The following is a 26,234-nucleotide window of genomic DNA, read 5'->3' as shown; positions in this document are numbered from 1 at the left end:
ACCGGCTGCCTGGTCTTCGGCTGGTTTCAGGTGTGTTTTACTTACCTCATGGTTCTTGGAAAGCAAGCCTGGTTCTCGGTGACCCCAGATGCTGCAGTTCTCTGGGGGGAGGAGTTTTGCCTGAGGAATTGCTGCTGAGTTTGTGCCGTCCATGAAACCAAGATCTGCCTTTGCAAAAGCACGTTGCAGCCAGTCTGTATCTTCACAGTGTGTAACAAATGTACTGGAAGCTCTGGAAAAGTGGTGAAAGTCATTAAAAGTCATACTTGCCTTTCCAGAAGACCCCACTGAGGGCTTACGCCGGTGGCCTCTGGAGGGTGGGAGTGTCCAGGTGAGGGATGCAGGGATGCAGTGAGGAGGGTGTTTCAGGTTACATCCTTGGCCATATGTTTTTGGGGCAAAAGGAGTATGACAGTGGTGAAAACCACTCAATTTTAAATTAAAATGACTGCAGTTACTAGGAAATCCCATCCAGCTCTGATCTGTTTGTAAGGTGACTGACATATAAAGTGCTTTTTGTTTTAAGGTGGAGGGAAATGCATTCAGGATAGAGTTTCTGGTATAAATGTCAGGTGCAACGCAGTGCATGCTCACTCAAAAAGTCAAGCAGATAACCTTGGCATTTAGGGACATTGCCTTGTATAAAATGAAATTGTATTTTGTTTTTAAAAAGGAGGACTACATTAAGAGGTCACCTATTAGCTGTGTTTTTGCTAGCTGTCTGAAACTCAGCTCTACTGTCTATTAAACTCAAACCACTATGTAAACATTCCTGTGTTGTTCCTGGTCTCTACAATGGCCAAGGGGATCGGGTTTCACCTGCCTGCACATCTTCAAGCAATTAAAGCAATTAGCTTGAAGCCATTTCACATTCAAGGTCTACTGTGACATTCAAGTCCAGCAGAAGTCTAGGGGAAAAGGGAAAAGGCGACTGTGGAAGGGCCGCTGTGCAGCACACGCAGGCAAATAACCGGCGAGGGGGGTTTTGGACTTCGAGCGACTTCCAAATGTGGTCGCGAGGCTTTGCAGCGGGCATGAGGACTCGCCGCTGCGAAAGGGAAACGATAAAGAAAAAGCACCTAATGAGCCTTTAAATTATATCCAAGTTTTGCCTGTTTTGCACTGGGAAGGGAGGGGCAGGAGAGAGAAACAGCAACGTGATTTGGAACGGTATTTGTGTGAAATAATACGGCGTTGGTCTTATTTACTGACATTTCTCCTGGCATGGAGATCATATTTTTCTTCCCATTTAGGTGGGGATTTATATTTGGTGTTTACGTTGTAAAACTGCACTCATTCTGGCTAATGTATCCGTTACGATGACATTCAGTGCCGAGTTTAGTGATTCCAGCAGTAAGTCTTGAAAGCTGCTATTTTTTAAAAGGTTGGAGCAGATTAGTGGTGACCTTAAAAGATTAAACTAGTACAGTTTAAAGATAAATAATCAGCCTTTAGCACATTAGATAGCTACATAAGCATGACAGAAGGTGACTTTCTTACAACAGTTTCAGAATCCAGGAGGCATTTTTACATTTGTAACTTGGCTGAGGCAGGGGATGTGTTTTGCAGAAAGCAAGACACAAACTGATTGCATCACTTCAAATTGGTTAATACAGTCTTAAATCTACAGTTTTCCTGTTGGTTTTATTATGGAGAAGAGGCTAATTTTAAAAGCTATGCCTGCTGCAAAAGAAGATCTTGCTTTGCTGTCCCGGAGGGTGTTCTTAATCAGAAATAACCGCAGGCTAAATTATAATGTGGAATCCTGCTGCCCTTTAACCTAACACTGCTGCTCGTTCAGTGTTTGTTAACAAACAGCTCTAAGTACAAAATTGTTTGAGAATTACTTTTTCATTATATTTGCTGACTTCAATTAGAATAAGAAGCTTATTTGGGGAAGAAAAATTAAAAATGTATGGGTTTCTAGAGAAAGTTTCAGCAATTGTTTCCCGGCAAGTGTCGTCTTCGGTAACGTTGCTGTGGACTCCGCGGCATGCGTAATTCAATTTAAATAAAATTACCTTCTGAACTAATATTTCTGCACCGGTGGGAGAGGCAGAGCTCAAGAGCATCCCAAGGCTCAGCCCTTTCAAAGGCGTAGGGGCTAAAATGGTGGCAGGGGCTGGGGCCAGGGCCCCTCTTGCGCCGTGGGGGGGATTCGACTCCCCTGTTTCCTAACGAGGAGGCACAGCGTCCCCATCCCGGTGGTGTTCTGGAGGGCTGGGCTAGAGGCGAGTGGCACGGTGTCCTGTTTTTATGTCATTTTGAATAGCATGTAATTGAAACGTACACTCGGCAAATTAATTGGTGAGTTGAAGGTAAGAACTGCTGAGTTAGTAGAGGCAGCACAAGCCCTCCTCTTTTTTTCCCCTTAAGTTTACATGCTGGAGCGGAAACGCTGTGGTACTCGGAAAGGAGGTGATGCCTCTGTAAAGCAGATCTTTCCAATTTATTTTTTTTTTTAGCTTAGTCTTCTGTTTCTATGATCTGCCTTTTGAACTGTTTTTGTGGCTGATCAGTTCCACCTAATATGTCTCTTGATTTCTGCTATTGTAATACTCAGACGACATGCTGTTCTCTTCATTTTTATAAGCTTTAGATGCTCCTGCCTGTCATACTCTGGCGGTTTATCTTCAGCGTCTGGATTTGCTTTCAGACTTGCATGTCTATCAAGCTGCTGTTGCTTTGAATGTGAGATCAAAAGAAGATGAATTCCAGTAAAAAATTTCCTTGTATGAAGAAAAGATTGGGGGCCTATGTAAACATCCCACTGACAGCTCCCAATGAGTTATTTTAGCAGAGCATTAGCACCCAGAATGACAGACAGTCCAAGACTACATGCTAAATAACAAATCAGTCCCTTCAGCGGCAGCAGCACGTTGCCACAACAGCAATACATTTTCTAAAGGAATCCTGTTCCTCTTTTTTATTGAATATGGCTGTTCAACTGCTCATCTCTTCACAAGCTGCCTTCGAGTGCCAGCCCCAGTTTACTTTTTCTTGACAATATCTGCGTCATGTCACCAATATGACAGAAGACAGGGCTTTGATAATTGGGTGGGGAGACGGTTAGTTAGTCATCTTGAGTTAAATAGGTAGTTTGTTTTAGGGAGGGGAAGGAGGCGATGAAGGAGGGAAAGCATCTGTCTGAATGCTAAAGGCACGCTTTTGGAGATGCTGGATGCAAGTTCTGCGCCCGAGACAAGTTGCATTTTTTGGGTGGTTGTTTATATTTCAATTCACGCAGTTAGAGAAAATAGCTCTGAAGCCTGGCCAGCCTCACCAGCCGGTTTTAAGAGCAAGTTACAGCACTAGAGAGGGTAGGGAAGTCAAGCTTGGCTGAACTTATGTGCAAATATGAATTTGCCTAGATGCAGCAGCGAGGTGTGCTTTTTTTGCTGCTGTTTGGTCTAGTTGGGGACATAATTAGTTCTGCATGTTTCTGCTTACAGGCGGGGGGAATGTAATAATGCAGGCTCGCTAGATTTTTGCGCCTGGTGTAGTGCTAACCCCAACTTTGAGATTACCTGCGAGCTCCAGCCGATCTCGCCACTTGGCAAGGGAAGAATTAGGGAAGGAATGCTTTGCGGTTTCTTTGTCATTTAGTAAAAGCAGAGGTTGCTACTGTGGAGGCAGAGACCCGGTGGCTGCCGGCGAAGGGCAGTGCTCCAGCGCCGTCTCCCTCCAGCCTGCGCTCCGGCTGCACAGCACTTCCTGTTTATTCGAACATCTTTTTACCATTCTTCAGCCCCCGCTTCACAGAAACAGCCAGAAACACATCTCCAGCGCGAAGACGGAAATCTAAAGGCAGACAGTAAGAGCTTACTCTGTTAAACTCTTCATTTTCTCTGTGAGCGCTCAGAGAAGAGGATCGTGCAGGCAGGGCTGAACTTTTAACTTGCTGCCTTGTGCGGGCAGCTTGGCAGCATAGGAGAGGGGAATTGCTGAGGTTTAAAGCAAAAGAAGCCGGTTCACGTTGTTTACTGCGGTGTTGACAACAAGGGTGGGTTTTTTGGCATGGCTTCGGGGAACCGTGCTGAGGACTAAGTCCTCTTTTGGGGCACCCGTCACCTTGCGACGTCCCTCTGGAGTGGGAGCAGCCGTGCGTCAGCGTCCCCGCTGCTTGCTGGGTGCTTGCAGCTGCTACTCGTGCTTGCAGAAGTGGCAACAAAAACCCCAAAAACCACCCCCCCCCAAAAAAAAAAAAAGAAAAAAGGAAATGTGGCTGCTGTTCTGGGCAGTGAAAGAGAGAGGTGCAAGCTCTTTTTGTTTTCTGCAGATTGTTTGCGTCGTGGCTCTGGCATTGCTTGCGAACCAGCCTTGCTAATATTTGTACCGATTTCATGCTAATAAAAATCAGGCTGCTGAGACAAGCATGGCTATTATCTCATTCATATTACTATTGTTTAGACCTGTGGTACTACAAAAGGAAAGGGAAAGCGTGCTCATGCCGGGTAATGGTTGTTAACTTCTCACGTGAGGGATTTTCTCTGCAGTTTTTCAGTATTAATGATTGTTGTATGAATGGTCTTCAGGGGTTGTTGGAAGATAGTGTAGATCCTCTGGGTAATCCGTGTTGCGACACGTATGCTGGGTTTTTCCCTCTCTGTTCAAGTGACTTAAAATACTACTTGATATTTCTCGGTTGTTTCTCCTGTCCTCAAAAGTCCGCTGAAATAGCAGGTAACTTCTTTTTGGTAAATATTCGTAGTGCTCATACAGTGTGACACATGAGAGAAAATGGAAAATACGCTGTTTGCCCCATGGCGAAAACCCATCCTCCTCGAGGTTTTTCCTGCCTCTCTGAGATCCAAATACACTTTAAAATTTTAAACGGTAAACCCCCATCTTCCTAGAAAAGAGAGCGAGAGAGAGAGAAATCAAGCTGTGTGTTCAGCCAAACCGCAAGTACAACAAACATATTTTTAAAATATATTGCTGGTCTGGCTTTTTAATGTTCAGAAGTTGTTCTACTTTGCAGAGGAAAAAAAAAATGGTGTTTGCAACTGCCTTAAGGACAATTTGTTTAACAGTAGGAGTAATTGCATGGGGAAAATGGAAAGAGTGACTGAAGTTATTTACTCAGATGTTAGTGTAGGTGTGGGGCAGAAAACTCACTGTGGGAACAGTGGGCTGCTTTTCTTGGTATCTTAGTCTATTTGATGACCATCAAATTTCCCAGCTCACTGGTTTTGTTTTTTCTGGATGGCATGTTTGATTATTTATCAGAAGGGAAAGGGAGTAGCTGAAGCAAATAAACATGTGACCGAGCTCTGTTTTGTTTTCCACTCAGAAGGCCGTGCCCTTTAACAGATACACAGAAAATAATAAACGTATTGTTTTATGATAAAAGGAAATTATGTGTATAATTTTCTTTAGCAAGGCTGTTAACCCCTTGTGTTCGGTGGTCTCCGCCTTCTGGCAGCTTACTGGGTTTGCAGCTGGGAATTAAAGGCACTTAAAACCCCCTCTTGTGTGGAACATTTCCATGGATTACTGCTTCACCCCTTTGGATTTGCTGGATTTATTACGTAGTCCTTTCTGCCTCAGCACATCCCTGGTCCTCTCCCCAGTCCTGCTTGGGGTAGGGCTGGCTAGATGAGAGGCACTTTGAACTTGCAGAAGGGTGCTGACTTCTGTCGAAAGCCTTGCAGAGTGCTGCTGGGATCTTTCTGCCGCCCGTCCTGGTGTCTGTGCAGTGCGAGGGGTTGCAGCTGTAGCTGGTCCGTTACAGGGGGTGTCAGTTTATGTGAGTCTTTTTTAAATGCCAGGTGTCTAGCATGTAGCCTGTAGTATTTCCTTTGTAATACCAGCCTAGGACAATGCTCATTATCTTCCCTGAAAAAAAACCCCACCCTATAAACTAAATCACTGTCAGGAAGTAAAATACAGGTTTGCCTCATCTCTGGGAAGCATGTTGCATGCTTTAGCTGCTTTTATGGGATTAAAAGAAACAAGTTAAGACTGTCATGCACATGAAAGGAAACCGAGATGTGGTTTGTTTCACATTGTGCAGGTAGGTATAAATTTAATAGACTGACTTGCTTTCAGAATCTCTCTTTGTCTCCCCGAATCGCATGTCAGTTCCAGCGCGTGGATGAGCTCCACAGGCCGTAATAGCCCCTGACTGCCGCTGCCCCGCAGGTGCCGTATCGGCGGAGGGTCCTCCTCCTCCTCGGGGACGTAGGTTCCCTTGACGGAATGGCTTCAGATCAAAAAAAGGGAAAATTTGCCTGACATCTTGAAGTTGCGTTCAAGTGTGTGATGGCTGGTGGTGCCGGGGTGGGGGCGAAGTCAGCGCTCGGTGGGGAGCCCACATGGGTGGCAGGGGCCGAAGCTGTGGGTTTGGTTTTGAGGGAGGAAAAAATGGTGATCAAAATACCAGGGAGGGGAAGGGCTGGCGAAATAAGGACCTGAAACTTAAACGTGATGCGAAGAAGAAAGAGGAAATGAGCGGCTTGGGGCCAGGTGACGTGGGCAGGGGGATGTGGGCAGCCACCCTGTGACTGGCGGCTCCCCAAGGGTTGGGATGGGATGGGGAATGGGATTCGGAGTCAGCAGTGTGGGACAGAGGTACCTGAGAAGGCAGAGGGCCAGGAAGGGTTGTGTCCCGTCAGACACGGGGTCTCCCCAGCGCTGGCTGTAGCCCTTGGGCAGAAGCCCGTGAAGGACAGTTAGAGGACCTGTCCATGGGGGAAAGTTTCCTCCTAGCTTCCAGCGATAAAAGGTTGGCTCGTGCCCTGAAGCATAAACATTTGTACCCTGATTTATATTTTTATCTTTTCAAAGGTGGCTGTAAATGCTCTCATTACTATCTGTGCGAGTGTCTAATCCTTTCTTTGCATCTTCCCCATGCTCTTGGCACTGGTGATATCTTGTGACAGTAAGTTCCAGAGAGTAATTATGAGTTTTGTATTAAGAAAGAAAAAAAAATCCCTTTATCTGCTTTTTTTTTTTTTTTTTTTTTTTGTGGTTGTTGCTTCCTGACTTTATTCAATGTCCCCTTTCTCTTGCGTTGTGAGAAATGGCAAATAACACCAGATGTACCTTCTCAGGCCGAGTCACAATTTGTGTACTTTTATCATTTCTCCTCTTACTCATCTCTCGCTAAACTAAACACTCCCACCCTTATCAATCTTTCCTCATATCTGCTGAGGTCTCTAATCATTTTTGTCGCCTCCATCTGAACCTCGCCTATTTTTTGCTTTACCAGAATCTTTTAAAATTAATGTTTTTGGAAGCTGTTCTAAATTATGTTGTGCCATAGGCTTGAAGTACAGAGATGCGATTTGCAGCTTTAGTGTCCCGTGTTTTGGGCTGTCGCAACATTTTGCTTCCTTCATTCACCCAACAGCAGCGAGCATCCGAGGGCGAGATGTCCGCATCAGGGGCTTTATTTCATCAGCCTCTGCATACAAGTTTGTCATACAGTGTTTTGGAAAACAAGCCTAAAATATGTTCCCTCTTTTGTTGACCACACAGGGAAGCGCGCAAGCAGCTGTATGCAATATACTATTTATGTTTTAGCAACAAAAAGACACTCTTCCTTCTCCCCCCACCTTATCCCTCCTCTCTGTTAAAAAATATGAGAACTTCCCGTGCTTTTGACATCCAAGAAAAACGCGGTGCAGCAGTGAATAGTCCTCCAAATATTCAAAGGTCTGGTTCACTTTTGGATAAACACAGTAGTTCAGGATCTGATCTCAAGCCTACAGAAACGAGCTGGAAATCCCATAAGATTTTTTTTCATCACTCAGACATAGTTCAGTTCTGGTTCAGTTTGCGCGGGGAGCCAAGATTTGTATCCTTTCTCATTTTACCAGGATGTGTTGGCCCATCCCTCCTTTCTTGCTGGTACAGACCGCTACATGCTGTGAATCTTGACATGCCAAAATAAAGAGAGCCATTTTTAATGTTTGGGAACTTTTTGCCAGATGCTTTTAAAACTGTTTCGATGAGTCTTGACTGTGACTCTCTTTTTAAAGAGGGGACAGAAGGTGTTTTTACAGTGTAACCACCTGAGGATTTCATTTGTGCCTCAAGAACGGGATTTTTGTAGCTGCTGTCACTGCTGCGGCTGGTTCGGGGTTTGCAGGTTTCTGGTGTCCGACCTCTTACCCTGCTGCCTCTTGCTGCTTTCCCCCTCTCCATTCCATCCCGCTTGTGTCTGAGCATTTGAAGAAAATACCTCGGCCACCTTTCCCCCCCAGGCTGATGGAACTAATGAATAAATTGCAAAGTTAAAATCAGGTGTTTGGGTGGCACATCCCTGTTGTCCCCCTGTGTGGGGCTGGGTCCCTGCTGCTGCAGAGGTGGGATAGCGGGCAGGGACCTTGCTGGCTGTGGGATGGGCTGCAGGGTGGTGGGGCAGGAGCATCCAGTCTGCTCGTCCTCCTGCCAGCAGAAGTAACCTCAGCACCCACGAGGACGAAGCGCAGCAGCGCTGGGGCGCAGGCAACTCCACCCTGTGGGTTTGGAAGAAAGGATTTCTGTTTCCAGTGCCTTTTTCTGGAGGGGATCTCCTCAACTGGTAGCCAGGATCTATTCCAGAGGAAAGAATCTAAGCCTGCTGGAAGAAAAATAAAGACTCATCTTCTTTCCTTATGACTGAACTATTCTAGGAGATGCTTCAGCATGAGGCACGTTGCCAGCTCCCTTGCTCCAAGCCTGCCCCGTCACATCAGGGACAGGATATGAGCCGGAGTTTGTACATGTGGACCTCCAGGTCCCTTCTCTTTTTCCAGCATGGGAATCGCCCATTAGTCACTTGGCTAGCTCAGTCCGCTATGTCTAAGCGAAGCCTTCAGGGCCAGCTGATCATTTTATTCAAGTAAAGATTGCTGTTGAAGCTCTCTTCTTTGACGAGCTGGCTGGTAGCCCCTTGGATGGAGACAGCCTTGCAGAGGAGCTGCAGCTGAGCAAGACGCTGGGTACAGGCAACCAGCGGCATCTTCTCTGGCTCGCAGCATCCCTCTGCTGTCGCACCTGTGGAGTGGAGCTGGGTACAGAGTAGAGGGAGGGGGAATATTTATTGAAACAAGGAAAATAGTGGATGAGATGGGGATGGGGGTGATTTGCATCCAGGGCTGGTGGGAAAGCTGGACAGCAGGGTGGCTTCACCAGATTATGTTGGCTTTTAGCGGGATCCTGTAGCATAGCCCTGTGTCCTGCCTGTAACTGTCCTCAGGCTTCCCTGCTGTGGTGCTGGGAGCGGTCCTGGGGCTCTTGACCTTGGCTCATTTGGGTGTGTGGTGCATAGGGTCAGAATGGTGGGAACGAGGAGGGAGCATGTAGCAGCTTGTTTCCCAGTTCTGGAGGAAGATGAAAGAGCTGGGTACGAATGTCAGAAGGAGTAAGTGCTGCAAGAACATCTGCTTCTCTTTTTTGCATCTTCTACATTTTATTCCTCCTCTTCATTTTGGTTCCTTTCCTATTCTCTCTAGTTGGTTCATCTCACCTCCCCCTGTTCTGTTCCTCCCAGAGGAACAGCACTACCCACTGCTGTCGCTTTGCACTATTTTTTATTTTTTTCCCTTTTTGCATACTGCTCCGCTCCTCGCCGGTTTCCACACGTTGCGCGGCTCCCCAGCCTGTTGGAGGAGAGCTGCAGCAGGGCTCCCCTCCAATGTGTCTGCCTCCTACCACCGCTCCTCTACATCTGCTGCTCCAGGAGAAGAGGGTGTCGCAGGAGAGGAGATAGAGGAGGCAGGAGTGGGAGAGACATGAAGCAGCTCTGAAGCTCGGGTGCATCCAGGCTTCCGAGCTTGTGAGCTGCATCTTGCCGCTCTGCTGGGAGCAGCTGTGGAGTGGAGCGGGGTGTGAGGACAGATGGGAGCTGAGAAAGAAGAGAGATTGCTGGCTGAGTCTAAATCCCGCCTCGTCCCACCCGGGAGAAACAAAGGTACTTGTCTTGCGAGACTAAATGGAAGCAAGAAACCCTTCCGAGCGGTGGGCCGTGCCTCCGCTGTGAGAGGCCCCTTTAGCTGCTGACCAGGCAGTCCCTTAGTGCCTAAAGCCATTGAAAAATCTGGGGGGGAAAGTGGACGGTGGGAGAGCTGCATGCCTGCTGCTACAAAGCCATGCTTCGCCGAAAACACGGTGGGGAAAGCTTGGCAGCAATCTCAGCTGTGTAAGGATCCGGCTATCTGTTGCTGCTCAGAGGTCAACGCAGAAGGTCTCGCTGCTGGAGTCTGGGCCTGGGGTAGCATTATGTTTTCTCCAAGAGTAGATTTTGCCCTTAAAATATCTTCTGTCTCATCTCTCTCTGGTTGTTGTGTTGTGTTTTGCTTTCTAATGACCATAACTGAAATAACGGACAGATGATGATGTTGGCTGGCGAGTCACTTTCCAGATTTACTGCTTGGACACTTCAGATGGCTGTGGGACCATCTCTGATTTCTGGGAACATTTCCTTCTTCCTTTCTCAAGTTGCTTTCCTGATGGGCAGCTTTGTCCACCTGGAAAGGCCCAAAATCCTTAGGAATCTGTCAAAACACATGGGGTTTTGTTGTATGCCCTTCTTGCAACTTCTGTGTGCATGCTTCCCCGTTTTGGAGGCAGCTGATTACTGCACAACTGCCCTGGGAGTTGGCAGTCAGAGAGGATGCCGGCTTCTCTTGCATCCTCATGTCTGTGGCTTGTCTCCTCACCCTCCAGCATGCATACCTTGCCATACGTCCTGCAATTCCTTGGATCTGTCATTCCGTGCCTGATAAAACTTGGGCACGCAAAGAGGCTTCTCCTGGTGTTAGAGGCAGGCCCATTATAGCTGTAGGTCTCCATATTTCATTAATAGCTGATTGATATTAATATTGGTTGGAGCAGATGGGAAGGGAGGAGCTTGAGCTCTTTTTCTTCAGTAGAAATAGGCTGATGGAAAAACAGTTGGAGAGTTGCTGCCTTGTTGTACTGGCTGCAGTGGTGGAACAAGTTAGCAGGAGGCTCCATAGGACTGGATCCTGTTACTGTTTTCCTTATGTACTAACACTGTAAGCAAGTATATGGCATTTAAACAGCACTTCTATTTTTAAAGTTCTACCCTCTTTTTTTTCCAGCACATTTCCTTTCCCCAGCCCCCTTCCCGAATCGGGAGTGTCTAGCCACATGAAGTCAGAGGCAGGGCTGCCTTTTTACCCTTCGAGCAGAACTTGCCTGAAGAAGATGGTGAAACCGAAAGATTGAGCCACTTGCGTGAAAATGTCGAATTACAGCAGTAACTTGGGTGATAACGGTGCTGGATGTTCTGGGCAAACAACAGCTGGGCAAACAAGTCACATTCTGTCTGTCTTGCAATGAAATTGCCTTGGTCAGCTCCAGTGCATACTTTCCCCCACCCCCCACCCCCCGTCCCGTGCTTAACTAGTTGAGAAACATTAAACGGTTGCCACTTCCCTAAGCACAGGGAGAGGGATTTTCAGTGGGGCTTCCCACTTACTCTGTGGCATCTTTGAAACAGGCTTGATTCATCTGTCACTGAATGTGCTTTTAAATTTTTTCCTGGGTTAAGTGTCACCCAGCGTTGGCTCCCAAACATCCCAAGTTTGTGTAATGTCTCTAAAGTACAGCATTGCAGTTGCCTTGTTACTGGTCTCTGTTTTACGCCAGGAAAATCTCCTTATCTCTGGGTGATTTCCTGATGGATAAGAAAATAGCTTGGGAGTTCATTTACTGTATCTTGCATTTAGGCGTAGCACAGAGCAGAATCAAGATGACTTGGTTGGTAGTGAGCTTTATACTGATGTCGTCCTTTCAAATCCCTCTTGATAGTGACCAAAACCCATGGCACTCAGAGGATGTGCTTGCTAGGGGATGCTTTCCTTTCTTTTCCCTCAGTAAGTGGGAAGATTTCCTATTTGTGTTGCTGTGCAGAGAGGAGGAGGATTGCTGATGCTGTGTGATCAGCTGCTGGAGGCCAGGATTGGCATCTGGGTCTGGCTGTCCCAAGCAGCTGTGTCCAGGCTTGGAGGCCCTTTGAGCAGCGCAGATAGGTGTCACGTAACGCGGCTGCTGGTAATCACAAACCCAGGTATCTGACGCACCTCTGTGGTTTTGGGGGCTCTTGGTGTCTCCCCCTGCCCATCCCATGCCGGACCACGCAGCTGCCTGGCTGCACAGACGCGGGCTGGTTCACTGCAGTCCCCAGCAATTGTTCACTTGCAGAAGTGCAGGCACATGGTGGAGATTTAGGACATAACTATGGCAGTGGGGAGGAATGTGTGAAAAGAGCTTGGAGATGTCAGAGCACCTGCTCGTGAGGAGAGGGCCACGTTAGCAGAGCTGTTGGCTAGCAGTAAACAGTCCTGGCACCCTTGTTTCAGGACTTGGCAGCAGCAGGAGTTGAACTGAGTCCAGCTTTACTCTCTACTGCCTGTTCAGTAAGTTGAGGACAAGGCAGATGATTAAGGAAATGTGGGGAAACTGCTACAGAAGCTTTTGGAAAGATAAGAGACTTTGGTCTCCATGTCTGACAGTCTGGCACTTCTCACTAGCATTGAATTCACATGCAAATCAAAGGCAACATCTACTCCCACAGGAAGCTTTATTAATGTACAGGCCTGCTTGTGAATCTCCGTGCTGATGAAGGTTGTGGGACTGACTTCACTCTCAAATTAATTTCCCTGTCTATCCTCGCTTGAGCACTGTGCAGCATCGGCAGCCTCAGCAGGGCTCCCATGCCAGCATCCCGTGATGGGCTCCGTGCGGGAGTGGTGGCTGCATGGAACCGGAGAAGGAGGTAGAGGTGCGGCGCTTGTCGGCTTGGATTAAATGGGACGTGCCGGCGTAATGAGGGCAGGTGTCCACCGGGCTTGAACCGACATCAGCAAATTAATTTCACGAAGGCACTCCAAATGGGCTTGAAATATTTTGCATATAAGAGGAAGGAGGGCTGGTGCTTCCCAGGCTGAGCTAGCCATCGTTTCTCTGCACATCCCGTCATGTGTAAGGAGTGCAGATGAGACTTTGAAATGGCAGGGTAGTGCTTGGTCTGAGGTGGGAGTGAGGACAGGCTGAGCAGGGAAACGTAGGAAGGCAGAGGGACTTGGGATCTCTGGGTTCACTATACCACCAAGGACGCAGTAACTGCTTGATGCAGATGTTCAGTAAGAACCAGATCTGAGCTATAAACAACCTTCCACATCTTAAACCCAAGCTCATCTGATGCTTAGCTTTTATTGCTGTCAGTTATTTATAAGCGGAAGAGCGAAATCTTGAGAGAAGAGAGATGGGAAATGCCATTTCAGGCTGCAATCCCCTGAGCTGTCAGCTTGCCATCAGTTCACCTGTGCCTGCCCCTCCGTGTTTCTCCCTTTGCTGCTCCTGCCCATCCTAGCTCCTCGTACCTGTGATGCTCCCTCCAGCCAACTCATTTGTTACTCTCATTCTTTTCAATCCTTTCCTTCCCACCCCTGCTCCACCCTCTGTGCTGGTCCCTCCCTGTCCCCGTCGCTGGTCCCACCAGGTCTCAGTGCCAGGACAAGTGCCAGCCAGACACGGAGCCGGTGGCAGAGGTGTCACCTGGAGTGGAGAGCCTGCGCGAGGGTGGGTGTGCGGGGATGTGGGTGCCGTGCAGGTGGGGCTGGAGCAGGGATAGAGAGAGCTCTTTGCTTTGCTTTGCTTTGCTCCGCTCCATCCGAGCCTTGCCATTGCGAGCCTGACCCCGAAGGCAGAGATCTGCGTCGGCATGGGGTCAGCTGTGGGAAGGGCTCATGGTGGCAGTGGCCACCCTCCCGAGCTGCACAGGGCTTCGTGGCCAGCTTGAGCAGCAAGCAGGCATTTCTTGCGCGGCTACTTGTTCTGGGAATCTTCAAAAATTTCTGGCAGCCGATTTAATTGTGCAACCTCTCAGCTGCCAGAACGGATAGAATATGATCATATCACATGAAATGCATGCAGGGTCTGCTATAGCAACTGTATTTCAAAGAGACAACACATATGGTGACTGGTTCTTTTTGGAATAATATCTATAAGTTGATGATGTTTTATTCAAAAAGGCTGTAGCTTGAAAGGTTAGGGATGTTCTGATTGTTTAGTGTATGATTAAAGAAAGGCTTCTGTGTTTTTTTTGGCCTATTGAATCTAATTACTGGGAACTAAAATGATCATTTGATTGCACATTTACCTGGAATTATTCTTCTGCAGAGCCAGTCTTAATAATATATAATAATATGTTGCGCTTGTACTGTATAGCGCTTCTTGTCTGAGCAACTCGGAGTGCTTTACAAGTATTCATTAATTAAATAAGCCATACAACACCCCTGTTAAGTAGGTGAGTATTTGTTGCCCATCCCCTTAAGTCTTGTAGGCTTTATTTCTGCTGCCTCTGCCCACCCTTGAAGATGCTTTAACAGCTAAATAAGCTAATTCAATAAAAATAACATTTTTTTTTTAAACCATACTTGGCACTTTCTGCATAAAGGTTTCCTTTGTTGCATTGGATTAATTGGTAGGCTGTAGGGTCTCCTGGTTCTTGATGCTGAACTGATGGCGGAGTGGTTGCGTGGAGGGGAGCACAGATGTGTGCCTGCCCTGGTGCATGCCTGTGCCCAGCAGCTCCTCACACCCCTCACTGGGACATGGGCTGTTTCAGAGATGCTGTGGGTGCGCTGAGCTCCAACCAGCTTGAAATGCAAAATCTGATTCTACCTTCATTGCACCAAGCTCTGTTGGAAATCACATCCACCCTTACAGAGTTTTTCTGATCCAGTGGAGACTTGTTACTAAATTGAAAGGAGGGCTCGTTGCCAGAGCCTGGTAAGGTCTTTCCTCCCTGCTTGCCCTGGTGTGCTGGCCATCAGTGGTGGTTCTTCACCACCCCCCTCGGGCTGCTGAATGTCCCTTCAAAAGTCAAAAGATGGGTCTAGCCCATAAAATAACAAGGTTTTACTGGGAGGTGGCTGATGCGAGTTTGCAGCCTTTGGTGTCAAACCTTTCCTGGCAGTTCTGTGCTGAGATGAAACACTTTGCAACTTGGAGAAGCAAGTGAAACCTGAAGCGTATCTGACTCCTTAATTAAATAGGTATTAATTAAATCACTCAGAGAGCATACACAGTAGGAGTGGGGAAGGCTTTTTCCCTCCTTCCATGTAGGCATCTTGCAAAGGGACTATTTTTCTTGTTTTACATTAATGAAGTCTTCAGCCTTCCCACTTTTCCACCTACACATGTACTGAACGTCTCCAAGGAGACCAAGAAGGCCCGAGTCCGGTGCCGGTGAATCCTCCAGGAGCAGCGGGATCGGGCCTCGCCAGCAGAGCCTCGGCTGTGCCACAGCCTGTCTCGCAGGGATCATCCTTGCAGTCCCCTCGCTGGGGAGCCCGGAGGGAGCCAGGACAGGGATTTGCTCCGTGTCCTTCTTTCTCCCCTGTCTCATCTCTTGCTTTCTTTTCCCCACCTGATGGAGATACCGGGCCTCGCAGAGCGACTGGCTCCAGCATCCAGGGGTGCTTGTCCCTTGCTTTGCACAGAATTTTGTAATAATCCCCCACCACGTGATGCTCTGCTTGCACTTTCAGGATCATGGCTCTTGCCCCTCCATCCTGTAAGGCCTCACTGTTCACTGCTTTGCCCGGTCCGGTCCGAGTCCCTGCTGCTGCTCCGTCACAAGCTCTTGGTGATTGTGGCAGGGTGAGATGCTGTCCCTGCTCTTTCCTGCTTTCATTCCAGCTCCTCACAGCTTCCTCCACCTTCATCATGGTACTTCTGGGACTCGGCTTGGCTCTGCCTGCTGCTGGCTCTCCTCTTCCACCGTAGCCTTCCAGAAAGTTCCCTGACTTTCTCTGGCGTTCAGGACAGCAGATGGTGATATATGACCACCCTCTTCTGTAAACCTGACCTGAGCCACTGGAGGAGAGGAGCACAAAAGCCATTAGCGCATGAGCCTGCCTGGCAGCAAGGAGGACTATGGGCTGCTCCAGGCTGGGGTAAAAATAGCTGTGCGGTGCTGACCACCGCGATCCCTTTGGTTACTCAAGGTTCCCATCCTGGAGCTGAACACCAGCTGCTGCAGGGTTTTTGACTATGGTTCCCATAGTCAAAATAGGAAACGCAGCAGTGGGATATCGCCCCGTTGCGTGCAAGTGCTCAGTTGGGTTGTTTCACAGGACCCAACGCTTTCCTCGATGGAGGTCCTTCGGGAGTGGAGCAGTACCCGGTGACCAGGGGGTGCCTTGACCCCATGCCGTGTGTGTAGCTCCCCATGCCCTGCCTGCTGTAAACTCAACTTCCAAACCTCTTTCCACGCAGGCTCTCCAGGTGGCACGGCAGCTTCTACTGCAACAGCAGCAGCAGCAGCAACAGCAGCAGCAGCAGCAGCAACAAGTTGGTGGATTAAAGTCTCCGAAGAGGAATGACAAACAGCCAGCCCTGCAGGTAAGGGGAGCCTGTGCGCCTGCATGAGGGGCTGGGGCTTGTAAAAGCTGAATTAATGCGTCTTACTTGTGAAGGTTGGGACGGGACCTTCAGGAGCTTCCTTCCAGTGAAGTCCACAGAGCAGCTGTGGTTGGTGTGAGTGACATGAGGACTGGTGCTAGGTGCTCTTGAAAATCCCACCCATGGCTTGCTTACAAATCATAAGATCTGCTTTTATTAGTGTCTGGTAGGGTTGGATCATGGCAAAATGGAATAGCTTTTGTTATTGTGTCAGTGTGCATAGGAGATTTCCATTAACATTTCTGTTTGATTGCTCTTCCATTTGTAGTCTGTGTTCACTCAAACCGTTGATTTGCTGTGTCAAGGATATTGGGAAATACTAGGATATCATATCATCGGTGCGTTTTTTCCCCTTTTATTGTCTGCTGATTTATGGACATCTTCAGAAATAAAATCTAAATATTATCGGGCTTTGTGCTGTTATGAATTCAGGAAGCTAAAACCAATATAGCATTCCCAAACAGAAGATGTATGCACACATAGGTGGCTTTGGAGTACATTCTGTTAGTCTTGTGGGATAAATCACAGGAGTTAAAAACAAGAAAGACCTATTAGGTCATGGGTCACATTTTCTTCTTTTTTTTATTCCTTTTTTTTTTTTTTCTATTCTAGTGTTAGAAATCCCAAGTGGTGGTGGGACCACTGTTATTTTCCTTCAGATGGTTTTCCATAACAAAGCACATGCTCAGGAACTTTCCACTTTAATTCCATCCTCTTGCTCCAAGTAATACTGCTTGTATAAATACTGAGTCAGTCCCTTGCCTTGCCTCATGTTCACACTCCTCAAACATCTGAGATACTAACATGTACTTGCCAGTTTTGGCAAATTATATGTATCTAGTTCCTTATGTATTTTGGTATTTCGTAAACCGGCACTTCTAGACCCTTGACCACTTTGCTGGTTTGCAGCTGGTTATTGCTTTTATTATTGCTCTCTTTGCAATTGCAGCGTGCCACTGTATTTTGGATAATAAGTTACTGAACACAGCAGTTCAGCTGCAGTCGCACAAAGCCCTGTAGCTGGGACATTTATCTTATCTAGTTCTTCTATATCTGATGCTTCAGCCTCTGTAGCCCCAAATTCTTTCCGGGTTTTTTTTTTTCTTTTTTTTTTTTTTTTTTTCTGCTTGTTGTCATAGCACGTTGTCAAACTCATGTCTGTTTTGCTCTTTCTAATTTTTTTTTATTTTAGTTTGATATACTATCACCATGAGTTCCCTGACAGCATTGCTGCTTCTCTTGCCTTTTATATGTGCTTCAGATTATTTTCCTCCAAAAATACGGATCCTAGATTCTTTAAATATGTAGTAGAATATGGAAGGTAAAGCCAACATCACTAACGGCCTTGACGGTAAAGTGAGAGGACCTGATCCTGCGGTTCTTTACCCAAATAAAGCTGACGAGGACTTCAAGAGGAGTTGTGCTTGAGCGAGGAATAGCTATTAGCTGCAGCCCTTGGCCCAGCGTGGACAATTTCTGGCTTTTGTGTAGTGATTTCATCTTCAAAGCATTTTGCAAATACTAATCTCCAAAACATCCCCAGAAGGAAAGTCTGATAAGTAAGTAGCATTATCCCAGTTCTGGACTGGGAAACTGAGGGAAGCAGGTTAAGTGTCTTGCTTAGGATCACAGAGGGAACTGGGTTTAGAGGTGGGATTAAGATTCATGAGTTCCTGGCTCCCACCCCCGTGCTCAGGCTGCTGGACAACACCTCGCGCTTTATAGCTGAGCTATTATTCTTTTGGAAAGTATGAAGCATTTTGTCATTGGGCAAATATACGTTTTATTGGCAGCGCAGAGCACCATAATCCAAAGCGTTACATTAATGCTTTCAAAAATATTTTATTTGGTAAATCCATAGCTGATCCATATGCCTTTTAATAGACTCTTCCACTGGGGACATTTTTAATGAGAGATTGTGCTGGCTAGGTCCAGTGTCAGGTACTAAAAGAAGTGCTTTGTTGTGCAGATGTCTTAAGAATAGCTCCAGAGGATGAAATATGACTGTGTTGACCTTTCAGCTGTGAGCTTATTTGTCAGGATTCAAATAAGTTGAAAGGATCAAACCAAACAGTTTCCGTAGTCAGACTGGGAATTGTGTTGCAGAGGTCAACAGTGAAGGCCACATCGTGGATTCCATAACATAGCCAATTGTTGGTACGTATTAAAGTACTAGAGCAGCTCCGGCAGTCAGAGACACAATTAAAATTCTAATTTATTAATGTATACAGAGAGCTGGCCCAGCCTGTCACTCACTGATTCAAATGACTGCCCAGTTCTTTTTTTTTTTTTTTTTTTTCCTCCCCTCCTCACTCCTGGTGCTTCTGCAGTCTTAAACATACTGGAAGTCCTCTTGAATATAACAGACCCCGAGCACATCCCTGCAATGAAAATCTGTTGCTGAAAGGCAACGGTGGTGCTGGAAGTAGAATTTTTGAGTAAAACTGCACCCACACAAGCATCCCCCACCCCCCCTGAAGTCGGACAGTGCCACACTGACGAGGCAATGCCCGTTGCTGGCAGTACATAGAATAAATGTTGAGGATGGTGGAAATGTGCCTGTTTTTCGAAGCTTTGCTTAAATAATGAACCGAGTCATCTTTGCACTTCGTTTATAAATATAGATGTCTCATTCAGTAGCCACAGTGGTTAGCAGTTACCTGTTTTTTTCCTGACAAACAGACTTCATGTATGACAAGGATACCGGAGGCATTGCTGACATCTGCTGTGCTTGGCGAGGGCACTGGCGACGAGGTCCCAAACGCAAGCACTGGGGAGCTGTGTTTTCATGAAATGGGGCTGAAGGGATGCCGTTTGCCCGGTGTGCTAGTTTTCCTTGTTAAGATGCTCCGTGGCTTTGCCTGCCCGGGAACTGGAGGCTGGTGCGGTCCCGTGCGGGGCTGGAAGAGCTCCCTCCATCTCAGACTCAGCACTGCAATGCTGGCTGGCAGGCTTTGTCACATGAACCCTACTGCCACAGACAGAGGTGGAAAATTAATCTAGGATACGCAGTGTAGCTAATCTCTTACCACCTCGTGGATAATTTTCTATATTCCTTCTTTATTCACTGATCAAATAGCCGTGGTACTTCAACACATCCCAGCATCCTGTGGCCACAGTGCTTTCAGGAACGTTTACATGACACTGGGCTCCAGTGATCATCTTTGGGGTCTCTTGACCTTGATAACTCTACCTGGAGACCTGCTTTTAGCAAATTTTGAGATATTTAGTGTATAAGAACTTGGACACAGGGGTGGAGATGTGCTCTGCTGATAGCTGAAAAAAAAAAAAAAATCTCCAAATACACGATGACTCACATTTTGAGCCTATCTCACACTGCCGTGCTTTATATTTGGCAGTGACCTCCGGTTTCACAGCCTGATGACACAAACGAAAGAAAATTGAAAGTTAAGGAATGGATTTAGTAACCAGCAGTTGGGAAAAGAATATAAAAAATATTAGCCCCAGAAAAATTACTGGAAGTGAGAAAAGACTAAAGCATGTTTGATAATATATTTGCCATAGACATTGGATTTCCTTGAGTCTGTGAAACAAATAATTTAAACAGGCCAGGTATGCTTAGGATTTTGAAAATGTGCACATTTTTCCTGGCCAAGATAAATATATCTTTGTATTAATAGATATATTGATTAAAATTTGCAGCTTTAATTGCTGATGCTCTTAACGATTATTCATTTTGGTTCTTCAAGCATTTTAGTTGCTGGCAAGAGCACAGAGATTGGAAACAAATCAAGAGACACATTTTTCTCCCAAGAAAGTAAAAGTGCATGTGTGTTTTGGCAATACTAAAAATATAATTTTTTTTTTAAGGACGTAAATGTTGTGTGTTAGGTTGAGCTGAAAGTTGAATACCGGACTGAAAACAGATTTAGGGTGTCCCTAGTCAGTATCTCGCAACTGAAACCCATCTTGTGACTTTTTTATGTGATTGAGTGAGGTTTGTTGTATGATAGTTAACCTGCGTGTGTTTGGAGAGAAGAAATAATGAAATGACCAAGATGGAAACTTTTGTTTTCGGTTGACAAAACAGAAGATAAATCTTCCCTTTAAGTCACAGCCAAGAAAAGAATTTTGGGTTGGGCTTAAGTTTTCAGGGTGAGCCTGGGGGAGGCTGAGAGGACAGAGCTGTCCTCGCCTTTGCATACCGCTGCTTTTTAAAGCAGCCTTTTGGCTGGGCTTTTGTAGAATTTAATTTGCATGCTATATTATCTTCATAATTCTTTCCAGTATCTTGAGAAATAGAAGAGGGCAAGAGGAAAAAAATCAGTGTAGCTTGATGTTGGGGGCAATTATTACTGTTTTTTATGCAATTAGAAATCATTAGTTGGACAACGTAATAAACACTGAGAGGTGAAGGGAAGGATATTCTCTGTTTCGCTCGGAGCACACAAGTACTGGGTTACGTGGTCTCAGGTTTTACATGCAGTGTACCTTTTTTACATAGTGGTAAATTTAACAGTTAGTAGAGAAACTGTATCTCAGCAGATAATTTGGAAGGGGAAGTGAATTTGCAAGTGTGTTTATTCTATTTGTATGCATATGTCTCTGCTTCGCTCTTAAACACGGGAATTGATCTGAATTTGGCCTCAGTCAAGCCAACGGGAGTTTTGCCACCGATTCTAGTTGGGTGGGTTGAGATTTCACTTCTGCATGGCTGAAATAGCTTGCCTCTGAACATTTCCCTCAAAGCCTTCATTTTTTATTTTTGACTTTGGAAACGACACAGAGTTGAGTTTTGCTGGTTTCTACCAAAGGACCCATAGCTCTTTTATTTTTCATCCTAAAGCCCAGTTATAGGTGTTAGTCAGTTCTTGGAATATGCCTGTGGCATGCAGATACCATCCACCCCACAGGCAGAACAGAATCTGAGTCAAGCCCTCAAAATTACATGATCAGCTTGAAAATTTTGATACTAGGTTGTTTTTTTTTCAGCGAAACCTGTGAGCCTTTTTTTGCTGCCCTTTCATTATTTTTTTTTTTTTTTGGAAGCCTTTAGGCTTCAGTCTTTCCATCTCTTCAGACTGAGCAGAAAGGTGACAAACACAGTTGTTTGTCCTTGAAAAAAGGCTGTGATTTTCCTGCAGTTACACGATTCCAAAAAAACATGGCTCCTAGGAAAATACCACTATATTGGGAGAGCTGGCAGTGTGAGGTACTGTCAGCAGATATGATCGTTCTCCTTTTATAGTGGTGTAAAACCCAGCAGAGAGATACGAAGTGGCTCACCCAGGGTCAGAGCGCTTCGGTGGCACCGAGCTGCGCGGCTCCCACCAGGGTGTTTGGGAGTTTGGCATCTGCACCTTATAAAGAACTCAGTCCAGAGGGGGAAAACTGGAAGTAGAAGCCAGGATCCCTCACTTCCAGCCCTGTGTCCTGTTAGAGTGCCACGAGTGTAATTTTCTAGCGGGTTTTCTGCTTTGACATTAAGCGTGGAGAGAAGAGGGGTTTAAAAAAGGAGATTTCTGGCCAGGTTAGGAGCGAGGCCGTGGGGCTGGCGGTGCCCGAGTCCGACTGTGTGCTACCCACCTTGGGGAGGGGGAAAACAAATGAAACCTTCCTGACTGGTCAGAAATGTGTAAACTGCTGACAAAATGACACATGTAATTAAGAGTGCTCCTGCCATTTTACCTTGTGGTTTACACCTACAGTGTTGAAAAAAGAGAGTGACTCCCACCTCGCTAATTACCATTATCACTGAAATGGTAGGGTTTGAGTCATTAGTTCCATGTGCATTTAATTAGAGGAAGGCTGAAATTGGATTTAACTTATTACTTTTTCATGGATCACTTTCTTGTCATCACTTCAAATTGGATTGCAGCCCCAGGTAACTAATTATGAGCACCACAGGATCAAGAGTGAAAAAAAGGTAATTAGGAATAACACTGTTGGACCCTTGCTGGTAGTCCACTTGTGCTTGGGAAGAAATGAGAGCAGTATTTTGTAGTATTACAGATTAGGGAGTTAAAGGTATGCACTGCTGCTAGGAATCATGGGAGACTGCCCCCTCCTATAGCGGTTTATATGATGTACAGCTGGATTGAAGATGTTATAGCGACATGGTTCCACAATCAGCTCCTTAATACCGAGATTAAACTTGTAAAAGCAACAGATCGGTTGTAGGCATGAGGCATCTCAACAACCAGGTAGTCAGGGGTCCTTACGTATGTGGTTACACCAGTGCTGTCGAGGCGCTCTTCAGCCACAGGACGGAGCGGTTTAAGTACAGCAAGCTAGAATTGATAACAAAGTAATGAACATATTAATGATCTGAAAAGATCATTCATATCCGACAGGGAGATATATCAATCAGGAGAACAACGGTGAGGTTGATGATGTGTATGTCAGGAATTTAGCTCGCATTGCTACCGTGATAAAATCAGGACGTTGCTTCTCTTTTGTTTGCTGGAGAGGTTTCTTTTTGTTTTGCATTTTGTGGGGAAGGCTTGCTTGCTTGGTTTGTCCCCATCTTTTTTACTACTTTTTTTTTTTTTTTTTTTTGATCTTGTAGATACGATTGCCAAGTTCTGCTTTCTTCAGAAAATACTTTAAAACAAATTGTTTTATTTCCATGTGCAGAACAGAGTTCAGAACTGCAAGTAATCAATTTTATTGACACAGTCTGGAAAAAAATGTTGATGAGAGTTCAAGGATGTGAAAAGATTGAAATTTCAAAGTACCAAACACCAAGTGTAGGAAAATTTCAGAAACAGTTTCATTAAGCAAAGAAATCTATTGTGTAGGGATCTGTAAGAGAAAAATCTGCTCTAGGACCTAATGATATTACAGGGAGGTTGTGGTGGATGGTTTTTTTGCCTTTAGAAAAGTTTCTTAATTTCTCATCATAGTGAATCACAGTTCAAAGGCTAGCACAATTTCCTTAAGTTGTTTAAAATGGCTTTTAATGCTCTGTTAATGTAGGCAAATATTTGTGACTCAGTGTTGGGTAAGTGATGCTTGCTCATTATTTCCTGATGCAAGCAAAGTGTAGGAAATTATGTGAACACCACGCAGAGATGCTTAAATAGACTTAAGAGTAACAAAATTCAGTTACGGAAATTAAGTCTTTCTCATTTACTTGACATTACAAAATAAATCTAGAGATTAAAAGGTATTACCTTTAATACAGAAAAAGAGAATCTCCTTTAATACATCTCAAATTGATTTACAATTTTTATACATAATATTCATCTGTGGTTGAAAAGGGGGCAACCTAAGGTCGAGTGATGTAGTGTTTCCATTTTTCCATATGAGTCTTACTGTGTGTGATAAAAGCAAACTCCTTTATTTTGTCAGTCTGCAGGAATTTCTGATGAAGTGCAGGGGTCGCTTTTCTGTCAATTTGAGTAGGCAGCATTTTTGAACTACTGTTTCCCCCCCTCTCCCCTACAAACCGTGGCCCTGATCTGACACACGCGTGCACGCACACACTTAGAGTGCCGCAATCTGCAACTTATTAGTGCGCGGCGCTGGAGCCTGTCCAGTGGTTAGAAAATTTCCTGAAGCCTGGAATAACAGCAGTGGGTGCAAGTGCCATCGAACAGAAGTGACAATGAGGGGCAGTCCGGCCCGCCTGGCGAAACGCCCGGGCTGGAAAACCAGCTGAGATAGTCAAACGCAGGAAGATTGACGCGGTGCATCTGGGAAATGCTCAAAAAGTTGGGTTCTTGAAAAAATTACCTTCTGTGATCGTAAGACATCATCTGTTTTCCTACAGAGATTGTTTATAACAGGGTTTTCAAGCACTTGTCAAATAACCAGGAGTGAAGGAAACAGGCTAAAAATCTCTTACCGTTCAGATGAGTCCTGGTGTAGCTGGAAAAAAACAAACCCTCGTCACAGAGATCCGCAGCTTCCCAAGGCAGAGGGTGCCTGGGAGAAGGAGAAAGGGGAACTATTAGTCAAAAGCGCCACGGCGAGTACTTGTGGAGCGCGGGCTGTAGCTGGGGAAGGTGGCACGCTGGGGCGATGCGCACAGCGATGTCGTTATGGGAGTCGCGAGGTGAAGTCATACCTTGTGACTGTTTTCTGTGTTGCTTAGCTTTTGTTACTTAGCTGTGATATCATGGGCAAAATATTATAAACATATCATGGCTATAGCTTGCTTGTGTAACAAAAGATCAGGAACTTTTATTAAGTTTGTTTTCCTTGTCATATTGTAAAAATTTATTATGTGTACTGTGTATATTAGAAACAGATTTGGGTAATTCTGTCTAAATGAAGTCATCCCAGCTATTTCCAGACTGTCTGTTTTTGGTTGTGAATAATTTTCATACATCAGATGGTTGTCATATTTAGTAGCTCTCTACATTTTAAATAGGACGTACATATCCCATTTTGAACTTCCACACTTCAGCTGCCCCTCGTTTTTGAGGCCGGTTTGGTGCAAGAGAGTTTTGGAGCACTGCCCGGGGCAGGGCAGGCAGGGCAGGACCGCTGCTGGAGCAGCCCCTCGCCTTCCTGCATCAAAAAAACAGATTTTTAACAACTGCAGTAGTACTTGTGGCTTCCAGCAGCACGCGCTGGGGAAGAGCCTGCCAGATACCTATTTCAGCTTGTCCCTTTGTGTTCACACTTTGCAACAAATATGTTAAAAAAACACTAAAGAAAAAGTACTATGTATCAAAACCCTCCTCCCATAAATCGCTTCTCTCGAAGAATGCCTGCTTCTTTTTTTTTTTTCTTTTAACAGAAGTGTGAAAGAAGTTCATGTTTAAATGTTTAATGTTTCAATTTCAATCATATACACATCTACATAGCAGCTACGTTACTGTGATTTTTTATTTTTTTTTTTTTAAACCTCAAGGCAAAGTTTCTTTAGTCAGAGTGGGGAAGCTCTGGTGTTGCTCATGCACTGACCAAGAGGAGCATGCACCGGAGGAATCTGCAGTGATGATCACAGAGCAGAGTTTTGCCCTTAAACTGTCAACTTTGCCAGAAATACTTGAGTTACAGCAATTTGTTTAAAAAAATAAAGGGGGGGAAAAAAAAAAAGGAGAGAAATAGAAGGCATTTTGATCTAGTTCGCCTGAGCGGAGGAGAGCAGCTGTTTGCCTCATGTGTTTAAATCTCTAGAGCTAATATTGAAGTTTCAGGGCAACAAGTGCAACATAACAGAATAAGTAGAAACTAAACCTAGAGAAACAATTGGAAATGCTGCTTGGATGTGGCTTTGGAGCTTGACAGTTTTACAGCTGTGTCGTCAGGTTGGCAAAATACTTTGTGGTGCGTGCAAAGAAAAGGCTGTTGCATTGCTGAAATGTTTTTATTTTCTTGATAAGTGTAATCTGCCTTTTATAAATTACTAATCTATTTAAGGTGTAACATTAATGGCGCGTAATCTCAAGTCTTCGAAAGCCTAGAAAATTAAAGTAGACTGAAGGCACAAGAAAGAAATGTACTTTGTGTCAGGATGAAGTTCGATGAAGCATGGAGAAGATGGAATAGATTATTAAATAAACTTTGAGCGGAGATGGAAAAGGCACTGAAATCTCTCATTTTGAAAGGAATTAGTTTACTTGATTATATGCAACTGTATCACACTCAGGAAAGTATAAGACAAATGAAAGCAAAACAAAATTTAATTGAGCTATTATTTTGCAGACTTTGGCTCTGTTTCAGACAGCCTAATCAAATTGCGCTTTGCTCAAATAACTAATGTTAAATGCAGTCTACCAACAGATGTTTAAACAGAGACTAATTGGAAAATCTACATCCTGGGTTTTAGTGTGTCTAGCTGAGAAAGTTTTGAAATTGCATTTTGAAGTGAGGCGGGGAGGTGACAGGAG

At 45.4% G+C, this 26,234-nt stretch overlaps 1 protein-coding gene across 17 annotated transcripts in view; it reads left to right on the top strand.

Annotated features, from left to right (window-relative positions):
* Positions 1 to 26,234, top strand: part of FOXP1 (forkhead box P1) — a 391,266-nt gene that overhangs the window by 260,822 nt on the left and 104,210 nt on the right. For 16 of the 17 annotated variants that reach the window (XM_055707728.1, XM_055707722.1, XM_055707725.1 and 13 more), the window contains one exon: positions 16,243 to 16,368. In XM_055707728.1, coding sequence (XP_055563703.1) covers positions 16,243 to 16,368 — 126 coding nt within the window. Of the gene's footprint in view, positions 1 to 3,450; positions 3,815 to 16,242; positions 16,369 to 26,234 lie in introns of those variants that run through there. The other variant, XM_027806733.2, reaches the window with a different exon arrangement.

This window comes from Falco cherrug, chromosome 4, assembly GCF_023634085.1.
Source record: "Falco cherrug isolate bFalChe1 chromosome 4, bFalChe1.pri, whole genome shotgun sequence".
NCBI classification, from domain to species: domain Eukaryota; kingdom Metazoa; phylum Chordata; class Aves; order Falconiformes; family Falconidae; genus Falco; species Falco cherrug.
Note: the sequence above shows the minus strand (reverse complement) of the source record. Positions and strands in the feature narration are given on the sequence as shown.